General features: G+C 39.1%; 3 protein-coding genes across 6 annotated transcripts in view; 1 reads left to right on the forward strand and 2 right to left on the reverse strand.

Annotated features, from left to right (window-relative positions):
* IL17RD (interleukin 17 receptor D) overlaps positions 1-11,936 on the reverse strand; it is a 65,447-nt gene extending 53,511 nt beyond the window's left edge. Inside the window, exons 1-2 of the mRNA XM_021409140.1 lie at positions 11,916-11,936; positions 9,922-10,023 (exon numbers count right to left, since the gene is read on the reverse strand). The gene's annotated coding sequence lies outside the window, so the exon portion shown is untranslated. The remainder of the gene's footprint in view (positions 1-9,921; positions 10,024-11,915) is intronic.
* On the reverse strand, positions 426-11,955 carry HESX1 (HESX homeobox 1). 4 transcript variants are annotated; one of them, XM_021409148.1, is made up of 6 exons: positions 11,916-11,955; positions 9,922-10,023; positions 4,955-8,206; positions 4,628-4,833; positions 4,226-4,327; positions 426-3,294 (listed from the first exon to the last, which is right to left on the reverse strand). In XM_021409148.1, the coding sequence occupies exons 3-6, from the start codon at positions 5,145-5,147 to the stop codon at positions 3,196-3,198; spliced, it is 600 nt and encodes a 199-aa protein (XP_021264823.1). In that variant the 5' UTR covers positions 5,148-8,206; positions 9,922-10,023; positions 11,916-11,955; the 3' UTR covers positions 426-3,195. The 4 variants fall into 4 exon arrangements, with proteins under 4 accessions (XP_021264823.1, XP_021264825.1, XP_021264824.1 ...); XM_021409150.1 differs by having other exon boundaries at positions 4,955-5,037; positions 11,916-11,939; XM_021409149.1 differs by lacking the exon at positions 11,916-11,955 and having other exon boundaries at positions 4,955-5,213; positions 9,922-10,026.
* Positions 12,255-19,689, forward strand: part of APPL1 (adaptor protein, phosphotyrosine interacting with PH domain and leucine zipper 1) — a 28,502-nt gene continuing 21,067 nt past the window's right edge. The window contains exons 1-4 of the mRNA XM_021409141.1: positions 12,255-12,415; positions 16,905-17,003; positions 17,963-18,022; positions 18,852-18,923. Coding sequence (XP_021264816.1) covers positions 12,362-12,415; positions 16,905-17,003; positions 17,963-18,022; positions 18,852-18,923 — 285 coding nt within the window. The 5' untranslated portion in view covers positions 12,255-12,361. The remainder of the gene's footprint in view (positions 12,416-16,904; positions 17,004-17,962; positions 18,023-18,851; positions 18,924-19,689) is intronic.

Consider the following 19,689-nt stretch of genomic DNA (forward strand, 5'->3'; position numbering starts at 1 on the left):
GCATCCTGACAGAACCCTATTTCAGGAAAGCACTACCATTAACCACCATTACAACCAGTTCTACAAGACCCTCATCAACTGGATGCTAAGCTCAATTGTAGCTCTTGATGGATGCTGACATCACAGCTTGCCAATACTAAAAGGGAGGAGGCTTACCACCAGCCAGCCTTCTTGCTGGTTGTTTTCACTATCTTCGTAAATCTGAGAACTCCGCTCAGGGTCACAGGGTCAAACGAGCTCGAGCCCATGCAAGGCAAAATGGCTGGAAGAAGGAAAAGAGGTTGTGGCTTCACAAACCTTAAGTCAGATTAGGAACAAAGATGACTGGGTTTTTTCTGATCACAGTTCTGAGAAGCAGATAAACAGAAACACAGCAAGACAAAGTATACAAAACTGGAACGGGACCAGATTTCAACATGCACTTCTGACAGTCTCACCCACTGTTCTTACTGGGACCACCTGTGCTCAGACAGCTAGCAGTGCTACAGGTATTACTGAGGTCACCCAGAAAGCTGTATATTGTCAGGAACTACAACCTTAGCGAGTACTATGAAGTACAGAATAATTTTTTAAGATAGGAAAGAAAATCAAGATCATATTCAAGAAAGTCTTTGCCACAATTTAGAGCCAAACTGCTTAAAGGTTCTCCTTTAACTTCTCGGGAAGAACAATCTAAGCCAAGATTAAAGAAATAATGCAATCGCATTACCCAACTTCTGCTCCTCACAACACTACACAGAACTCTCGGTACCTAACACAAGCCATCCCTCCAGTAACATTTGCTAATTGAGAGCTGGATACCAGAGCTGGTGCTGCTATTATTCCAACCCTCCTAAATTGCTTTGTCAGACTTCCGTCACTTGAGACAAGTTCCATTATAACAGACATTAGGTGCATTTAGGCATTTGCCAGATAATAGAGTAAGGTTCTTAGGCATCAGTCTGTACAGATTAGACTAATCTGCTGCTGCTGGAAACCTTGTTTCCAGCAGTAAGGTAAACAATAGTTTCAAATTACTTGCACTAAAGTTAAGCTACAGGTACCGTATGTCTTGAGGTGAAAAGAAAACCAAAATAGAACTCCTGCATTCCCAATACTGCCTTTGCCTGAGATCAGGTCTGTATTTGAATCGAACTTCTTATTTCTCTAAAATTATTTCTTATAGATTTGGTGCCATTTAAGATGCTCTATCAAAAAAATGCTTAAGAGAAACACAAGTTCAGTTAATAATATTAAATGCTAGTGTTACTCCCTAAATTCAAAGCACGAATAATTAACATTTCAATACTGGGTAAAAGTTTGTTATTTCCACACTAAATTAGGCTTTTGAGAAGCAAAAATAAAAAAAAAATCCAAGCAATTTGAGGTTTTAGGGCTCCTATAAAAATGAAGGCAATAAGCCCATAGAGTTGTTTTTTGTTTTTGTTTAAGTGATGTAACAGGTAGGATATATCTGGTAAAACCATAAACTAACTGCGCTTTGGAATACCTTGCAAACATTCAAACCACATTAAATCATCCCTTACTCAAACTGAAAAGTAAAACAGATTTCTATGCTAGGAAGGAGCATAGGGATCAAGAATGGTCTGGAAGCAGTTTAGATAGGTCTTAAAAAGTTTTAACACCAACCTAACTGCATTTGGAAAACTACAACAATAGGAGGATTTATACTGCTTTTTTTTTTTTTGCTATTCACATTTAAGCTATGTTGACAATGACATTCTGTCCTTCACGTCCTTGTGATTCTAACAGAAACCAAGTGCCAGAGACCCCATCAGCCTGGTGACAGAGCCTGAAGACTTGGGCTTAAGTTCTTCCCTCCAGTGGTGAATATCAAAGTACTTCATCCAAAGCAACCGTTTCCTCAAGAAATCTGGAAACCAACACCAGAATACATAACTGCTCAGTAGCTAGGCATTCCTTCAAGAAGGAACAGTTAGTTTAAGATTTATAAGTTTTTGGAGTTTTGCCCCAATCTTTTTTGCTTTCTGATCTTGCATATTAAAACAATTTTCTTCGCACCAGATGAAATAATCCAGTTCAATTCTTTGACTACTGCAAATACAGTTTTCTTCATAATAGAACTTATTACTCATGTCAGCCATGTAGCAAAACTCAGTTAACATAGCCTTATGCCTCAGTTTTAAAAAATGTACTAGTTGCTGAAGACTGAAATTTAGTTGAAATCAGTGCTTCCACTTACCTTCAACCTAACATGAAGTTAATTTTTGTATATTCAGCCGGACCCATGTAGAATCTGCCTCTATTCAGTTACATGGGCTGAACTCTGAAGGACGCTAGCACTTCAAGCAACAGCATAAAGCCATACTTACACTGTTTTCCTACATTATGGCCATGAAAAGTTGGTGATTTTTGTTTAAAGCTGTTGTTACACATATCAACTTCAGTCTGAATATCAAACATGAGGATAATTAACTTTCATGTAGTGTTCGATAAAAGTGTTAAACACCCTAAAATTAGTGGCCAAGATCTGGTCTGATCCCAACCGATTTGATCCCATGAAATACTGTTTTCTGACATTACAAGATAATGACAGCAACTGCTATATCTGGAACATTCACACCGAGAAGAAAGGAGACATCTGAATTGAAGCATTAAATAGACAAATAATATTTTAAAAAGAAATGAATTAGAATATTTTTAAAAGATTACAATCGAACAATTGTTCAAACTGAAACCAGTTTAATACTAGTCCATCTATTTTCATGGAGAGCAAGGTTTTAGAAAATGAGGTCGTACTCTCCTTAGAAATTGTTCATTGGAATTTAAATAGCTAACCTGCTTCATGTATCAAAAACTATTTTGCATATTAAGAATTTTAGACTTTAGAAGTAGGAAGCTTAGTTGCCTTCAGTTAAGCCTGAAGTAATTCATGCTAGCTGAAAATCTGATGCAACCCAGAATTTATGGTTTATTTTTTAACGGCAAAAACATATCTAAACTTTTCTGAAAATATTTATTAAAATATATAGGAAAAGTTCACTTTCTCCACAAAAATTAGTTTATAATACTTCATGTATTTACAGTTTATTTGAGTGAAAGTCATTATAGTCTTCCAAATCTAAGGATAAAGTCATATAATTAATATATAGTCATTGTTTAATACAAATTATGACAACGCCAGTAATTCTTCAAGCCCTGTTGTAGTAATATAAAGGCAAACCATCCTTCTTCCTACTCAAGCAGGCTGGAGGTGAAATTATTTTTCACCATTAGAAACTGTGATTCTCGGTGTGATCTCTTCAGTTTTGCACGACGGTTCTGGAACCAGATCTAAAATGGAAAGAAAAGGCATGTTTTTCACAAATACAGCACTGTAAGCACAGCAGGCTTTGAAATTTTAAGTATTCACACAAGCCTACAGTTTTGTGTGAAATGCCAATAGGTTGGAAGATTAATACAAAAGCAGAATTTGCAGTTGACAACCTGCACAAATTAAGACTAAGAAAATAACGCCCTCAGCTTCATTGGAGAATGAGGATCAGCTTCACTAATTAATACAAGAACTACTATCAACTTTGGTGACACTCAGTCAGACCCTGGCATTCCTGAACACCTGGAATTCACACACAAGTCTTCAGGTGTTACTTCATCTGCTTACAACTGCAACATCAATCTTACAGTTAAGCCAAACGTGAATTGCATCAAAAACATAACCAATATCAAGGAAAGACCTAAAGTTTAATTCTTATTGTATGCTTATCGTATATGAGTTGTTAGAAATGGGTAATTAAAGCCCTGAGTAGATTTTGCTTTTGGCCAGATGAACGACATTGTCTCAAACACTGGTTTAACGCAGTTATGCTCTCCTGACACTCTCAAAACACAAACATGCTTATATTTTCATACAAATTATTTCAGTATTGGCTTCAAATTCTGTTTTCAACTGTGTTGCCAAGCATAATAAATAGGATTTTAGAACCCGGGAGCAAAGGATCAAGTTCTGCACATAATTAGAGATTAATAAAGCAGAACTGTTACCATGATAAATGTCTCATCGATGGCATGGAAAAAGATTTAAGATTTCACAAGGAATTTGATGGCATCCATTTCATGAATCACTTAAAGCACACCATACCTAGAAATGCATGTTATTTTATGTTGACATTAAAATTATTGCTACTACTGATAATCTACCTATTTGCATTGACAGAGAGTACACATGGATGAAAATATGGACATTTTCAAGTAAAAATTTAATTACCTGGATCCTGTCTTCATCTAAATCTAACTTGCGAGCTAATTCTTCTCTAATATCAATGCCAGGGTAGGAGTTCATTTTAAAAACATTTTCCAAGACTTCAATCTGAGGAAATTAAAATACACTCATTGAGTGATCATTGCTACCTTTGTAAGAGTTAAAAAAAAAAAAAAAACATTTCAATTGGTATAGGAGACCTCTGAACAGTGCTTGGACAATTCTAATTTCATGCAGAAATACCAGCCTGCTGAAGTTAGCAACATAACTGTGAATTTACACAAGAGCTTAATGACACTTTTCTATGGAGAGGTACACATCACCGAATTAGTCAGCTCTCACAGACTTCTGCCAACTTTTTCTGAACTACATTGTTACTTATTCATCAAATAGTAAGAAAATCCATACCTGGTTTCTAGTGAAAGCAGTTCTTGGTCTTCTACCCCTGTACCAGCTCAATTCTCGTTTGAAAGACAACCTTTCAGTGACTGAAAAATATTTTTCACATTTCAAAACTTTTTCCTCTTGCATTGGATTACTGTTAGCATGAAACAATGAATTTTCATAGGAAACAACAGGAATTTGTAGATGGGGATTATTGTCATCACCTAAAACTGGAAAAAAGCAAGCAAACATGAACTCCAAGTTACTGATTTTCAGTAGAAACAAGATAATATATATATATTTCTAAAGGGGTAAAAGCTTGAGAAGTTACAAAACAGACCGCTGACTTACCCAAGTTGGTGCATGCATCCATCCACGGTCTGTGAGGTTTCCCAGCTGCAATGCCATCCTTCTTCTGCTCCAATCCCAAAATACTTTCGATGGAAAAAGAGCACTGTGTGGTTTTATTCTCTACAAAGCCAGACACTTTCCGAAGATTCGGAGATGCTGATGTATTAGCTGCGCACAGCGATGTACTTGCCATGATTTCACCTTCAGCCAGCACAGCACATACACTGTACTTGCATTTCTCCACAAGTCCTCCTTATAGCTATGTTGACAAGGGGGTTGGATTTGCAACGTCATTAATTAAATCTTTTATTAGAAAGTTTTAGCATGTCAATGAAAACTCTCCCACCAAGAGGCACGAGGAGTTAATTGTTTATTTGTTTGCAAGTAATTAGCAACTAATGGTGACACTAGGGGGGCCACCAAGAGGGACAAGAAGTGTTATCTCTCCTAACCAGAACATCGACTTAACTTTCTCAAAAGAAGCTATGCACAAATATAGTACTTCTCTTTTATTTGAAATCATTAATGTATAAAATCAGTTTAAAAAAAAACTTTATACTCTAATGGACTCCACTCACCTAAACGTAGCAGCACGATAGGAAACCAGTCAAGTAATAAGTAATCTCATTTAAGTGAATTTCCTTCCAAGGAAATTTAAAAAATAATCTCTTAATGCTATTAGGCTAATCCCAATGAAAATGCCTCTGTTTTTTCATATGCATATGTAATGGTGAACGTGGTCAATAAAACAACAATAGGTTTTGGCATAAGGCGCTGTGCAGTGGGTTGGCAGTGTTGTCAAAGCTCAGTGTAATTGCCTTCCAAGTGCCTGGATTAGTTAGCAGTAACAGTTGCACCAACTATTTTAATAAGAAATATTAATGCATGAATTATTTTAAATAACTTAGTTGCAGCTTTTTTGAAAGATACTATAAGAGAAATTTCCTGATCATTCCATACAAAATAAAAACAAAACTTGAAGTAATATGAGCCACACACTCAAACATACAGGTTTTAAAATACCCCTGAGCTGCAAGGTTGTTCCTTCTTTCCTGTAAGTGGGTCTATAACCAACAAATTATTTTACATAGCACATACTTAAAATGACCAAAAATCATGAGTAATGGAGATAAAGGATTTAAAGCTTTTGTTTTGAAGTTCAAAGTTCAAAAAGATCACTGATCTCATTCATTAAAAAGAAAGTATCAGCTGTAACATTTCCATACTCAAACTCAACGACTGGCCACTTATGCATGGTCAGTAACAACTCTTCATTTATGAAGACCTCTTTTCATATTTTAGATAAAGGTATGTGATAAATGCAAACATGCAAGCACTATTTTTCTTTCAGAATGCAAATTTTACCCCTCTAAAATATAACTGGAGCATGTGATGTAGGACTGCACCCTTTCAGAGGAAAAACCTCGCCCTTTTTTCTTCTTTCACCATTTACTCAGAGTAATTTATTCAGTGTAATCAGTCATATTCTCATGGTTAACAAGTAATACAAAGGAAAAATACAGAAAAATCAAAGTACAGATACTGTTCATTTGTAAATTACAGGACCAGTAAAACTTGTAGGGAAATGGCACAGTGCGGAATTGACAGTGTGGTACTGAGGGAGATCCCAGTGTGAAAAACAGAATCATACAGCATTTTATATCAGAATGACTTTCAGCTGCATAACATTGACTTACTTGGATGACTGAGCACTACGCAAATAAGCTGCTGTCAGAACAAGAGTTCTGACTGAGAAGCAGCAATTCAAGAAGTGACCTTACCAAAACACCTTATCAACATGTCAATATATTTTGAAGTGGCAGCAGAATAAACACAGTGACCACCTGTGAGCTAAGCTCCAACCACCATCGAGCAGCCTTAGCAACTACAAAGTATAGATACAGAAGAGAAATCATACAAAGCTGTATAAGAAGCTCACTAGCCACTGGCATGCCTTCTGATCGTGTCAGCATCGAGGAAGAGCAACAAGGCCCATAGGACTCGTCTCTGAGTAAGGCTGTCCTTACGCGTGTGATCCACACTGCCACTAACTTCCTGAGCAAAACACCACCTCTGCTAACTTGTCCAGATTCAGAAAAAGAAAGCTGGCTTAGAAATCGAATTTAAGATCCACAGCAGAATATCAAAATTGAGAATTCCAAGAACATATTGACAGTGTTTTGTGTTAATCTTTTGCACTAGGCTAATGATGTTTTATGAATGTATTTGAAGCTCTGAGGCAAACAGAACGTGCAGTTTGTATGCTTCAGATGGGTAAGGTAGTGCTGCATCTGAAGAAAGAAATGCTCAACTGCCAAAAATCTTCCCTCAGGTTCTCCTTAACACTTGAACATTCTTTTTGTAAGGAAACCCAGTGTCAGCTTTCAGAAGACTGCAGAGCAGCTGACATAACTTTTCCTAACTGGAAATTTCAAGAGCGTTAAGATTACAATGTAATGGACCTGCCATTGTTTTCACAAGAACCTGTAACACATTGGTTGCCACTGGAGAAGTCTCATCTGACCAGAAGTTTCAGCAGTTTCATGACAGTATATTTCGTGAACCAAAGGTCAGTGGGAAATGAGGGCCTTACAGCCCTTTATATTTAAGTATAGCTGGTCCTAATGCGACAAACTGAGATCCCAGATGAACGAGAGCTCCTTGACTGCAGACTTTTGACTACACACCAAGCCCAGAGGTTGCTGAAGAGATAAAGCTAAGTCTCTTCTATCCCAAGCAACTGATAAATCAGTTTGCTGCCTCTACAGTTTCTACATGGAACACCAACTTTAAAAAACAGCCCGCAAAACGTAACAAGTCAAAAAGAAATCAATACATCTCCTGTAATGAATTTAGTGCTGCTTGTCAATTATCCTGAAGAGGTTTAAAGCGTGATCACTGATAGACAGCATCTTGAATTCAGAAACAAACGTGGACTTCAATATTTAAAGAAACCTCTTAACGAATGTAAATGAAGCTGGTTTCTAAATACAGATCACTATCTATGTATATACACAAAACTTGAAAAACAGACAATAAAAGAACGGATACAAAGACATTTCAGAGAATATTTATTGCACCAGAATGAATAGGAATTAAATTAACTGAAACCACATGGTTTACAGTCTGATTACCATATAAAGCAAGTCCCAAACTGGTAAATACCTTCATAGGTGATCTCTTCAGGAAGCTACCAAGAACTAGCACAAAAGATACGCGGAGGTAAAAGAAGTACTGAGGAGGCACATATCTCTGCAAAACAAACCATGAAGTTAACCCAGTAGCCGTGACTTATTTTGGTCTCTCTGAGATTGCAGAGGACAAAGAACGCTTTCAGAGTAGTTTGCTTTCAGCTCCCAGTTGGAGGTTCTTATTCTTTCACGGCTTATTTATTTGTTTAAATTAAGGACTTCTCAGGGAAAAGATCTCGGTAGTTCTCAAAAAGAGTTTTAATAAAATAAGTCAAAAAACATGGGATGGATTTGACAGGCAGAGGTCAGAAACTAATCAAATACTGCCATCTGGCGTTTACGTTTGCTCAGCTGCTACATTTGCTCAATAACATTATCTGAATAGGAAACTATTACTATTAAAATAACTATATAAATTCGCTCAAAGTCGAATTGAATCAGATCTGGAGACTGCAGTGCAGTAACTAAAACATGCCAACAGTGTTTAGAACTGGAAGTATCAATTCAGAAGTTCCCAGGGTAAATGCTCACAGTGCTTTCTAATGTGAGGAATTCAGTGAAAATAAAACACCATACACCTAAGAGACCCTTACAGTGCAAATCCGTATAACTGTTTATAAAAATTTCACATGAAAAGAGAAATTATTCTAAAGATAACAAGAAACATACAGAGGTAAATCTACTGCCAAGTCTGGCTGAAGGTCTAACAACCAAACGCTGTTACATTTCTTTAAAGAGAAGGCTGCTAAACTGTAAAAGAAAGCAATCAGTCAGAAACCAAAAAAAAAAAAAAGAACAGTCAACAAAGCTCTCCATAAGAGATAAGGATAAAAACATATTCTTGATAGAGCAGAAAACTTTTCAAAGAGTTTTAAACTCAACTCAAGCCATTCTATGATTCTAAAGCAGTAGAATTTGATAGTAAAGATTCAGATTCAATTTCTAGGAATTCACACTGCAAATATAATTAGAGCTTGATCCTTCGTTCAAAAATTTTATCTCATTATCCTAGCCTATTACAAATGAGCAGTTCTTCCCTTTCAACCTATATGAACAGTTTTGCCTAAATACATTTGTAGAAACAATGAAGGCAATGCAAGAAACTTCACATTGAACACCCTGGGTGACAAAATCAATCACAGGAGAAATCACAGTTCCTTGAATACACCAGAACAATCTTCTAACAGCACCCACACTTGAAGCAGAAAACTCATATCCCTTCCAGATCTTACACCACCTGTTCTTTGCCCAGGGACAGCAGCATTTGTCTGCTGAGTGGATGCTACCTATTTGCCATCATCACCCATTGCAACTCTGCTGTCAGGTCACCTTTCACAACAGCCCGTGCAATATTTTCAGCTTTTTTGGAACGGTATGAACAGCACATGTAATCTTTCTTGATTACTTATCGCACAGAAAATTGCCTTTCATCTCACCTTTCCCACAGCTTTTACCCACGTGTAGCAGTATTTCACCACTTTAGATGTTTTGATGCACAGACTGACCTTTCAAATATGTTTTGAACATTAATTGTAGAGATTATATTCAAAGCCAACTACAAAACTCTGAAGGTTTTTTTTTTTTTGTGGGAATCCCTTAATTCTGTTAACATCATTTTTTCAAAACACGACTAAAAGCAGTTCGCTGTTTCTTAGTTGAAGTGAAAGCTACTTGGATCTAGGGAGATTAAGTGAACACAGATAAATTCAAGGTAAATCCAAGGGTACCAGAAGAAACAGTGTGCTAGATAGCACGTAACATGCAAATAAAGCCTACCTGATCCAGACAGCTAATTCCACTCTCCAGCAGAGACAAAATGTTCTTTCCATTAGGGGACACATATGAAATCCTTACGAGAGCTGCTGGCTGCTCTTCTCCCTGTTTAGATAGTGCCAAGTGTTAGTTCTCCACACTTACAGAGACTCCTAGTAAGCATTTTGTATGAAGAGAAAAAGGAAGAGTCATACACACTCAGAAACTTCACAATTATGATAAAAGCAAAACACTAAACACACACCTATTAGTGGGTTCATATGGATTCCTCAATTGATCGCTATCCAATCTCATCTGTTGCAGCCAAATTTATATCTCAAATAAGACTTTTAAATGCCTTGAGACATTTGTGAAAACGTACAGAAATTACAAAGCTACTAAGACATTACAGACTGCTTCCATGCAAGGGATCTATTTAGAAAATTTTCTATTTAGAAATCTAACTATGAACTAAAAGAAGTCCTGGTACACTACAGAATAACTAGAAAGGGCTCTCTCTTGCTATTAAATGAACTGACTCATTAAACTGAACCATTAAGATCAACAGAAACAAGAAACATTATGCTACACACCGAGACACCAAAGCACATTTCTACATATTAAAAACTTGTCTGTTACTGTTTCATTACGATATAGAATCAAAGAATGGTTTGTGTTGGAAGAGACCTTTAAGATCATCTAGTTCTAACCCCCCTGCTATAGGCAGGGACACCTCCCACTAGACCAGGCTGCTCAAAGTCTCATCCAGCCTGGCCTTCAATGCTTCCAGAGAGGGGCATCCACAACCTCACTGGGCAGCCTGCTCCATATCTACAAAACATTTAATTTTTTTAAGGGCTGTTCTTCACATTCTATTTAGCTCCTATAGAATGAGTCTTTCCTGTCATGTGCAGCAGTAAAAATGCAAAGGTAACTAGAAATAACTGTGTTTAAAGTTACTTACTACCTTTCTGAGTTCTGCTAAGTGAATGAAACTAATATATATTACAAAATAGCATTTCTTACAGAAGACTGCTGAAAAAAATTAGCCCCAAGTTAAGTGACCCCAAAACCAGAAAGTTGTGCATGTGTATGTAGGTCATGAGCCAATGCTGGCATTGCCTGCTCATACTTACAGATCCAGTTACAGCTCAGCAAGCAATACTTCAAGTAAAAGATCAAACAAGAAGATACCAGACTTAGTCTTTGAAATACTTGGTAAGATGACACTATATGATTACTCGCATTTGATGGGGACATAAGGAAGTTAAGCAGTGTGGTTTGCCTCAGCCACGCGAGTCATCAGATGAGCTGGTGAAAGAACTCACTGAACTGAGCCCCAGCAGGGGCATTTATTCAGTGTTCCCTAGCAAAACAAAACAAACAAACAAAAAAAAAACCCATAATATAGATTGCTTGCAGTTTAATAGTTTTTAATACCATAAAGCTCTTGCCTTTATCTGCTTTTAAAAGTAAAACATGACCTGATACAACACAAAGTAAGGTGTTTCTAACAAGGCTGCACAGTGGTTAATGATTTGCTCCCCTGTACCATTCAGCACAGCTTGTCATCGGGCTACACACCGGGACACAAGGCAGGGCCAGCAAGGAACAGCCCCACACCCAACAAGACGTGTACCTCGAGAATCACAGGCTGCTTTCTGAAACGCAGAAGCATTTCAAATGCTTCCACCAACAAACTTCAGAGCTGAACTTATATGCAATTTCCACCACCCAGTACGATTTGGTTTTTATTTTGTCAGAGCTTTGAGCGCAGGAATAAATGTGCAGCCTCTCATTTGACTCACAGTGTATTTTTACGTTTTTAAGTAAGTTTAGAATTAAATACACATTATTAACAATCTGTACGAAGCTTATGCCTCCTCAGAGATCTATCCTTAAAGCATGAATTGCTTAACCCAGAGGAGTAACTTAAAGCACAACACCTGCACAGAGCTGTAGGAAGGGCAATTCAGGAGCGTTGTTTCGCTCCCCTCCTTGTAACAGCGCACACCGACCTGGCTCAGCCTAACGAGCTCCCACACCAGGATTGGGAGGGATGCCCCCGCCCTGACAGGACGTGGCAGCGGCAGTCCCACCGTGCTCCGCCGCGCAGGTAAGCGCCAGCCCCGAGGCGCGAGGCCCCGTTCCCTCCGCTCATCGCGCTGACACGGCTCGGAGGGACGGCGCGCGAGAACAACCCGACACCGCCAAGCGCCTCCCGTCAGGCGTCCACCGAGGCGGGAACAGGACTCACGGTGTCTGGGCAGACAGATGGGCCCGCTGGCCAATAACAAGTCGGGCGGCTGGGCGGTGGAGCCAATCGCAAGGGCAGTCGGAGGCAGGTGGGAGGGACATCCGGTTCGGGGCGGGGCCGCGTGTTGTGCCGTGGGGGTGCCCAGCCAGCTGGGCGAGCCGAGGGGACCGGGAGCCGCAGAGGTGCAAATCAGTCCCCGCGGCCGCCATGCCCGGTATCGACAAGCTGCCCATCGAGGAGACGCTGGAGGACAGCCCCCAGGTAAGGGAGGCGAGGAGCGACTCGATGACGGGAGGGCGGATCGGGCTTGACTCTGGAGCGCCAGGCCTAGCGCTGCTCCCCTCCCCGCGGCTTCCCTCAGCGTCTCGGCAGCGCTGGCGCGGAGCGGCGGCCCGGCCCGGCCCCCTGTCCTCCCGTGCGGCGCGGGCTCGGAGCGCTCCGTGCTGTCAGCCCCTGTGTGGTGGCGGCCGCTCACCGCGGCGCCTTCTCTGCGCGCTGCGGGCTGCGCGTGGGGGGAGAGCGGGCGGCAGCTTCGGGTGGCGGGGCGGGGCGGGGCGTCCCCTCCTGCCTCCACTCCCGGGTGCGCGTCCGCGTGTATCTGGGAGAGCTCGTGCCGGTGGAGCCCGTCCTCGCTTCTCGAGAGGGTTTTTGGTCATCTTCGTCTTGCAAAAAAAAAAGGCGAACGTTTTAATAGACAGGCGTTCGTGGAGTTTGTTATTGCTGTCAGAAGGTGGGAGATGCACAGTGCTGAGATGGCTCCAGTTGCTCTGGTATCTTCGCCTCCGTTCCTGCTGCTTGACCTTTGTCAGCGATGCCATCTATTACACGGCCTTCATACTGCTGTCAAGCACAAAATGCCTCATTCAGGAATACTGATTCCCTTGCTGCCTGCAACAACAGCAGTTACTTTGTACCACCGCTCTTCTTTGGCATGGAAAAGTTTACGGTGTGAATGTCTATTTAAATTATTCACTCTTTTGAATTAGATCCTTGTTTTGCTGCATTGTTTATGCAGATGAGCAAGAGTGCCTAGGCTGTAATAGCGTATTCATTGATGGTTTTGATTCCTCGACCACAGAAACTTCCACTTGCTAAAAAGAGACTCTTAATCCCTACAATGGCAGTGACAACTCCTGTGATAAATCTAGATCAAGTGAAGGGACAGCTTGGAAAAGGCGACAGAAGAAGGCTGTGTAGGAGGTGTATCATTGCTTTCCAAAAGATGGTGTCCCATATAGCTCTGGTACCAGATGTCAGACAAGATCTGGTTTGTTGCACGGTCTCTGGCCCGGAGACTAGACCTCATGTACTCTCACAAAGAGGAAAAAAATATGAAAGTGTTACAGTAATAGTAGTTTGACACTGAAGATGTTCACTGAAGATCTGTTCTTGGTAGATGGAAATCAGAACTATTTGTATTTATAGGGAATGTCAATGTTGGTTTGATAGGATCCCTATCAAATGGGATGCTGAGGTGTTTTTTTTTTTTTTTTTTTTCAAGCACATAAGACTGAAGTGTCATTTAGGAAGCACAGGCTAAAAAGTTACATTTTGGAACATAATTGTCAATTCTAGAATCTTTTGTTTGGTGCTGTTTGTGATAAATGCAGACTAGAGAAACCTCACTCAGCGCTGTGCTTGCTTGTTGATATACTTTAACTATTAAATGTTCTATTAGAGCTATAAAATTCTTCTGTCTTCCAGCCAATCTAATATTTCAGGTGAGTTCTGGTTAATCACTCTTAGAAGAATGCAAGTGTGGCTCTGTAGTCTTCTACTACATCAGTTCACTTCTTTTATTTTGAAATCAGTGCAATAAAATTGACAACATTTTGACAAATGACGATGACATCTTGAAGTAAGAGGAAACCCTGCTCTCTGTAGGAGTTGCAATGGCTTTCTGGGTGATGTGTTAATGTTGTTCTGTTGTCATGTTAAAGAAGACCATTAATCTAGACAGTTTTTCAGTGCTGAATTGTGGACTGGAATTCTGCACCTTTAGACATGTTTGAGATGCTAATGTCACTTATATAAACTTACTTATTCTGCGTCTGAGGGAAGGAAGAACTCTTAAATGGCGAATAAACCATTGATTTCCTCTTGGTGCAGGATAAAAATCAAACCGCTCTATTTTTAGGCATAAACCAAATGACATTTCACATTGTCTTTGATAAGCAAAGCAGCACAATTTAGACAGTACATGTATTATACACGTATTCCGTGTGCGTATGTATGTGTTTAGAGAGAGTTTCTGCTCTCTTATTTGCAGTTCCAAACTATTGCACAACAAAAAATCCACAAGACTTGATTGTACAGGCCCTATCTCACGTCTCTTACAATACGTGTGATGACATGAATTGTTTAACAATTCACTGACTTCCAAATAGGTGGTTTCCTTGTGCAGTTTTTTACTGGTAGCTTCTAGTATAGCTGCTGATGTATGTCGGATGAAAGCATCTTAAGGAACATGCAGAGTTCCTCAGTTTTTCACTAGAAGTGTGAGTAAACAGTTCCTCTTTTTTTATGAAGCAGTATCTGTCATAAGTTCTCAGTTTCAGACTGTTTTCTTTCCATCAGTATAATAACATTGTCAGTTTGAAGTCAGTAACTGATCAATAACTGATATTTTAACTATAAAACCCACAGAAATGCTTTTATTCCACAGGGTTCTGTATTAGAGAATAAATATAATCCAGAAGTCAAACACGATAACGCTTTCAAATTGCAGGGTCACATTTGTTAATGCTCAGGTTTAAGGGTCAGGAGTATATAATTCAGTTTTTATGGTACTATATAATTTTTTCTTCTGCGTTCTTTCATGTCTAGAAGACTCACAGCTATTAGGATGACACAGTGTGTTGCCACACCTGGCAAACATCTGAGCTCTCCACCTCTTCTCCCCTCCACCCACCCCCCAACACTTTTTCCGGTTGTTTTATAAACGAGAACCATCATTAAAGTGATTTGCTGTGTTGGTAATGCTGGTTGCTTATGTATATTCTTCCCCTTTAGGAATCCTGTAGGCGTTACAAGGTATGATCATATCCGTGGGACAACCACTCATCAATTTGAGTTAAATAAGAGACTTCCATGATCAAGTGATCAAATAACACACTTGATTCATGTTTATACAAGGGGAGATGGGCTACATTCTAAGGCACGTTTCAAGACAAGTGTTCAACTTCAAAACCCGTAGTAGTAAGACCACCATGTCTTGTATGCAGTGCAGTCCAGTGCTTTTCACTGATCTCATCAGAGAGATTTTCCTTATCTCCTGCATTGGTCTTTCATTTTCTTTCCAAGTCCCATAAGTTCCATCCATTCCTCTTCACAGAACCTACAGTTACTTAGCCTGAGGAAGGCTAAGAAAGAGAATTAACAAGTTCAAGCGTTCAGAGGGGGTTAAAAAAATATATGAGTTATGTACTCATGGCTCTCTTCATTCAATGTACACACGATTCTCTGGACATTAATTTTAGTATGAACCTAAAAATGAAAGCACAGTCTTCTTGTCAAGAAGTTAAGAGTTAAAGGTTTATTTGGTGGGTTTTGCAAATGATAGGCCTTGCATCCAAGTATCACAAACTTATTTTAGTGCAATACTGTGTAGCTTTTCCTTAGGAAGAGCAAATGTAGCTTGTGCAGAGTTACAGTTCTGTTCTCTGCTCTTCCCCCATTTGCCGAGCTATCTGATAACCTCATGGTTAGGAGTAATACTGCTTTCAAACACAAAGATGCAAGAGCACTGAGTAAGCATCTTAATTAATCTTAAGGGCAAGCTATCCCTAAGCAGCCTGATTGCCTTCTCGTCTAGTCAGTCATTTCATCAAGAGCAGTGAATGTCATTTACACCAACTTACCCGAGGGTTCTGATCTGTCTCTAGTAACATCCCTCTGGCCGAAATCAGGAGGGACAGACTGCAGCCGGGTGGAAAGAACAGCGGAATGTTAGACTTCAGTGTCAGCAATCAGTGTTTGGAAGTCTAATATGTGGACAGCAATAGAGAGATTGAGCACCCCTTCAGTGGTGCAGGCAGTGCAGTTGTGGGTGGCACCAGCTAAGGGACAGGCTGACTGACACTGGGGGCAGTGGACAAAAGGACAGATCTTTTCACTGTGAAGTGGTGGGAGGAGAAATGCACATATCAAGAAGAAGATGTAGATTCTATCAGCTTTTTTTTTTTTTTTTGGTTTGGTTTGGTTTGGTTGCTTTCAGTTCCTTCCAGCCTTTAGATCACAGAATTGGCTGCTGTTGCAGAGGTGTGTTACATATCCCAGCACAGCCAGCACCTGTTCATGCAGAAGAGATGGTGCTAGAAAGCCACAGCTGTTCTTTCTGCAGAAGAAATGTGTACCTGGCCTGCTGTTTCATTCCAGTCAATTTTCCTTAGGGATACACCATAATGATATACCAGTAGTTGCTCACAGTTCCGGCGTTAATAATTTATACTTACCCACGTCTCTTGGTCCTGTCTGAAAACGTACTCCTTTAACCTGGAGAGGGGCTGATAGTACCTGCAAGACGGAGCTTGGATGTCTTTTTAAAATATCATTTTTTGTTGGTTTTTTTTTAATTCTCTGAAATGCAGCATGTAGCATTCCTGGAAACGGTGGAGGCTGTGACAGAGGCTTTATAAACTTTTCAGAAATGAGATCTGCAGCACTGCTGCTTAACTTGGAAATTCTGTTGCATTTAAACACTTCTTTGCTAACTTGGCACATTCACAATTTGTCTGATTCATTCTTACAGACCCGTTCTTTGCTGGGAGTGTTTGAAGAAGATGCTGCTGCAATTTCCAACTACATCAATCAGTTGTTTCAAGCAATGCATAGAGTATATGATGCACAGGTACCGTTACTGAATTCCTGAATGCATTATAAAGCTTTTGAACCACATTTCATGTCTTGCTTTTTTGGAAAGTATTATAAGCAATATATATAAAAATATATATATATAAAACTATGTGAAAGTGTTTCATGTTTATAAAATGAGCATTAAATTATTGTTTTCCTATATGCTAGGGGATGGTATGGAATAAATTCTGATTGTCACACGGGATTTCTTTTGCAACAGAATTTATAATGACAAGTAAAACAATTTTTCTCATCTTCTTGTCATTTTATTGTGTTTTCTAAGTATTTTTAAAATGCTTGCCATGAAGGTCTCACTGTGCGTAGTAGTGCGTACCAAGTGGGAGACTTTTTTTTACCCACAGTACATTCATACTGTTTCACTCATCTGTCAGTAACTCTGCTTTCATGCCAAGGCAGAATTTACTGAACAGTTAAGTTTATGGCTGTATTTCTAACTGCTGTATACCTGCACTGTTGGACATTTTTACTGATTTGTTAGTCTTACTTACTTTACTTTACTATTGCCTTACTATTTTGCTTTTAATTTTTGTATTTTCTCCCACGTGTATACAAGTCAGAGCTGCTGGTAGCCAGGTAGTCCTGAAGTTCCTTGTAATATTTTCTTTCATTCACAAATATCAAATTCTTAGGAGAGTGAATTTGAAATAATTAAATGCAAATATGTATTGCATACCACCAAAAATACAGAAGTCATTGTGCATAGTAGAAGCTGTGAACCGAGCATTTGTAAATACTGATCATGTGCAGCTCTTACCGTTGTTAGAGAAATGGAAGGGCAAGATTCTGAGGTTCTCTGAAAATCTGTAATCAGGATTCCTGCTTCTAAGTTCCATGTCTGCAGCACTTAGCTTTTCAAATATGTGATTCTTTAAGAATTTAAATCAAAAAGTAACAAAGTTTTTTTTTTTTTTTTTTTTTTTTTTTCTAAATTAGAATGAATTAAGTGCAGCAACTCATCTGACTTCAAAGCTTCTGAAGGAATATGAGAAACAGGTATAGTATAAATCACTGTTGGCTTTGTGTGGTCAGGACTATGTTTCTGTAGACTTCTATCTCCCAGAGCACAGTGCAGATTGTATTCAGGTTTGATCCAGATAAAGCAAACTGTTAAGGTTGGTGGCTCAAATCTTTGCTAAAAGAATCAGCCTATCTTCTTATCAGTTTTTTCCAATGAAAACACAGGTGCTTTCCATTCTGTATAGAAAAATGGTGTGCATAAAGAGTTTGCTGAAGAGAAACTTGTCCTGTTGTTACTATTTTTCAGATTAAGTTCTTTTTACCATCATGAATGTTAATAAGTTCTAGAGATTTTACTTCTTGTGTTGTTTTAGAATAGAATAGTTCCGTTGGAAGAGACCTACGAAGATGAACCAAAAGTTAAAGCATATTCATGAGGGCATTATCCAAATGCCTTTTGAATGCTGACAGGCTTAGGGAATCAGCCACCTCATTAGGAACCTGTTCTAGTTCCTGACCACTCATGGTAAAGAGATTTTCCCTAATATCTAATCTGAACCTCCCCTGATGCAGCCTTGTGCCGTTCCCATGCATCCTGTCATCTGTTTGAGAAGAGAGAAAGGGGGGGGGGGAGAGAGAGAGAGAGAGAGAGAGAGAATTTATTACTTACTGTTTTCCAAAATATATCTTTTTTTATCTGAGACAATTAAAAAAAGTGCTTCACAAAATAGTCCCACAGTGTATTTCAACTATATCATATTTTAAAATAAATACCTAGTACATTCATAGACATGATTATTGTACTTACATGAATGGCAGAAAACACTACAACCAGCGTGCTTCCTTTTATTTTTGTTTTCTGCAGCATTTTCCACTAGGGGGAGATGATGAAGTTATGAATTCTACTTTACAGCAATTTGCAAAAGTGATTGATGAGGCAAGTACTTGTATTTATTTCACTTATTTTGCTAGACTATAGTCTTTTTTAAGATAGGAGGTTCAGAAATGTTTAACTTTTGTTGCAGTGTATATTTAGGGTTATATAAGCTGAAGGTAAAGAATCATTTCAGCAAAATGAGCATATGTTGTTGGAGATCAAGGTAGTTATAAAACCAAAAACATTACAAGATAAATATAAACTTTATTTCATCAAGGTATTTGCATTCCCTGATTTCAGGTACCTGACTGACAGAGGAGCCTTTTGCTGTCCATATTAGACACAGGCCGAGTCACTGACTTTTCTGAAAGATATTTTAGCATCATTGAGAATCAGGATTTTTATTATGATCCCTCTCCTCAGTTTAAACACTTTCTTTTGAAAGAAAGAACACTTTGGATCATCCTCTGTAACCTGAGAAAGATGGGCTGTGAAGTAGCTGGAGGGAAGCTGTGGAAATAAATTGACTGGTCATCAGAAAGTGTGAGGCCATCTTCTGACAGGATCCAGCAATTTGGAATATAGTTGGAGGGAATAAGGGAAAATACTACACTATGGAAGTCTTTTATTTAAAGATGTTGGTGAGATAAGGAACCTAAAAGAGAACAGCTGCAAAAGTGAATTTGCAAAGTTATGTTCAAGTTGTACATCAACTTTGAAACCTCTTCCCTTTCTTCCCTTTCTTCCCTTTCTTCCCTTTCTTCCCTTTCTTCCCTTTCTTCCCTTTCTTCCCTTTCTTCCCTTTCTTCCCTTTCTTCCCTTTCTT

This window comes from Numida meleagris, chromosome 11 (assembly GCF_002078875.1).
Source record: "Numida meleagris isolate 19003 breed g44 Domestic line chromosome 11, NumMel1.0, whole genome shotgun sequence".
Classification (NCBI taxonomy): Eukaryota; Metazoa; Chordata; class Aves; order Galliformes; family Numididae; genus Numida; species Numida meleagris.

Bases quoted from the DNA above. Each gene is read 5' to 3' on its own strand.
- HESX1 (XM_021409148.1), bottom strand. From the start codon at position 5,147: ATGGCAAGTACATCGCTGTGCGCAGCTAATACATCAGCATCTCCGAAT. The intron at 4,834-4,954 runs GTAAGTCAGCGG...GCTTTTTTCCAG, and splicing joins GGATGCATGCACCAACTTGG to TTTTAGGTGATGACAATAAT. The intron at 3,295-4,225 runs GTAATTAAATTT...TTTCCATTTTAG, and splicing joins TAGATGAAGACAGGATCCAG to ATCTGGTTCCAGAACCGTCG.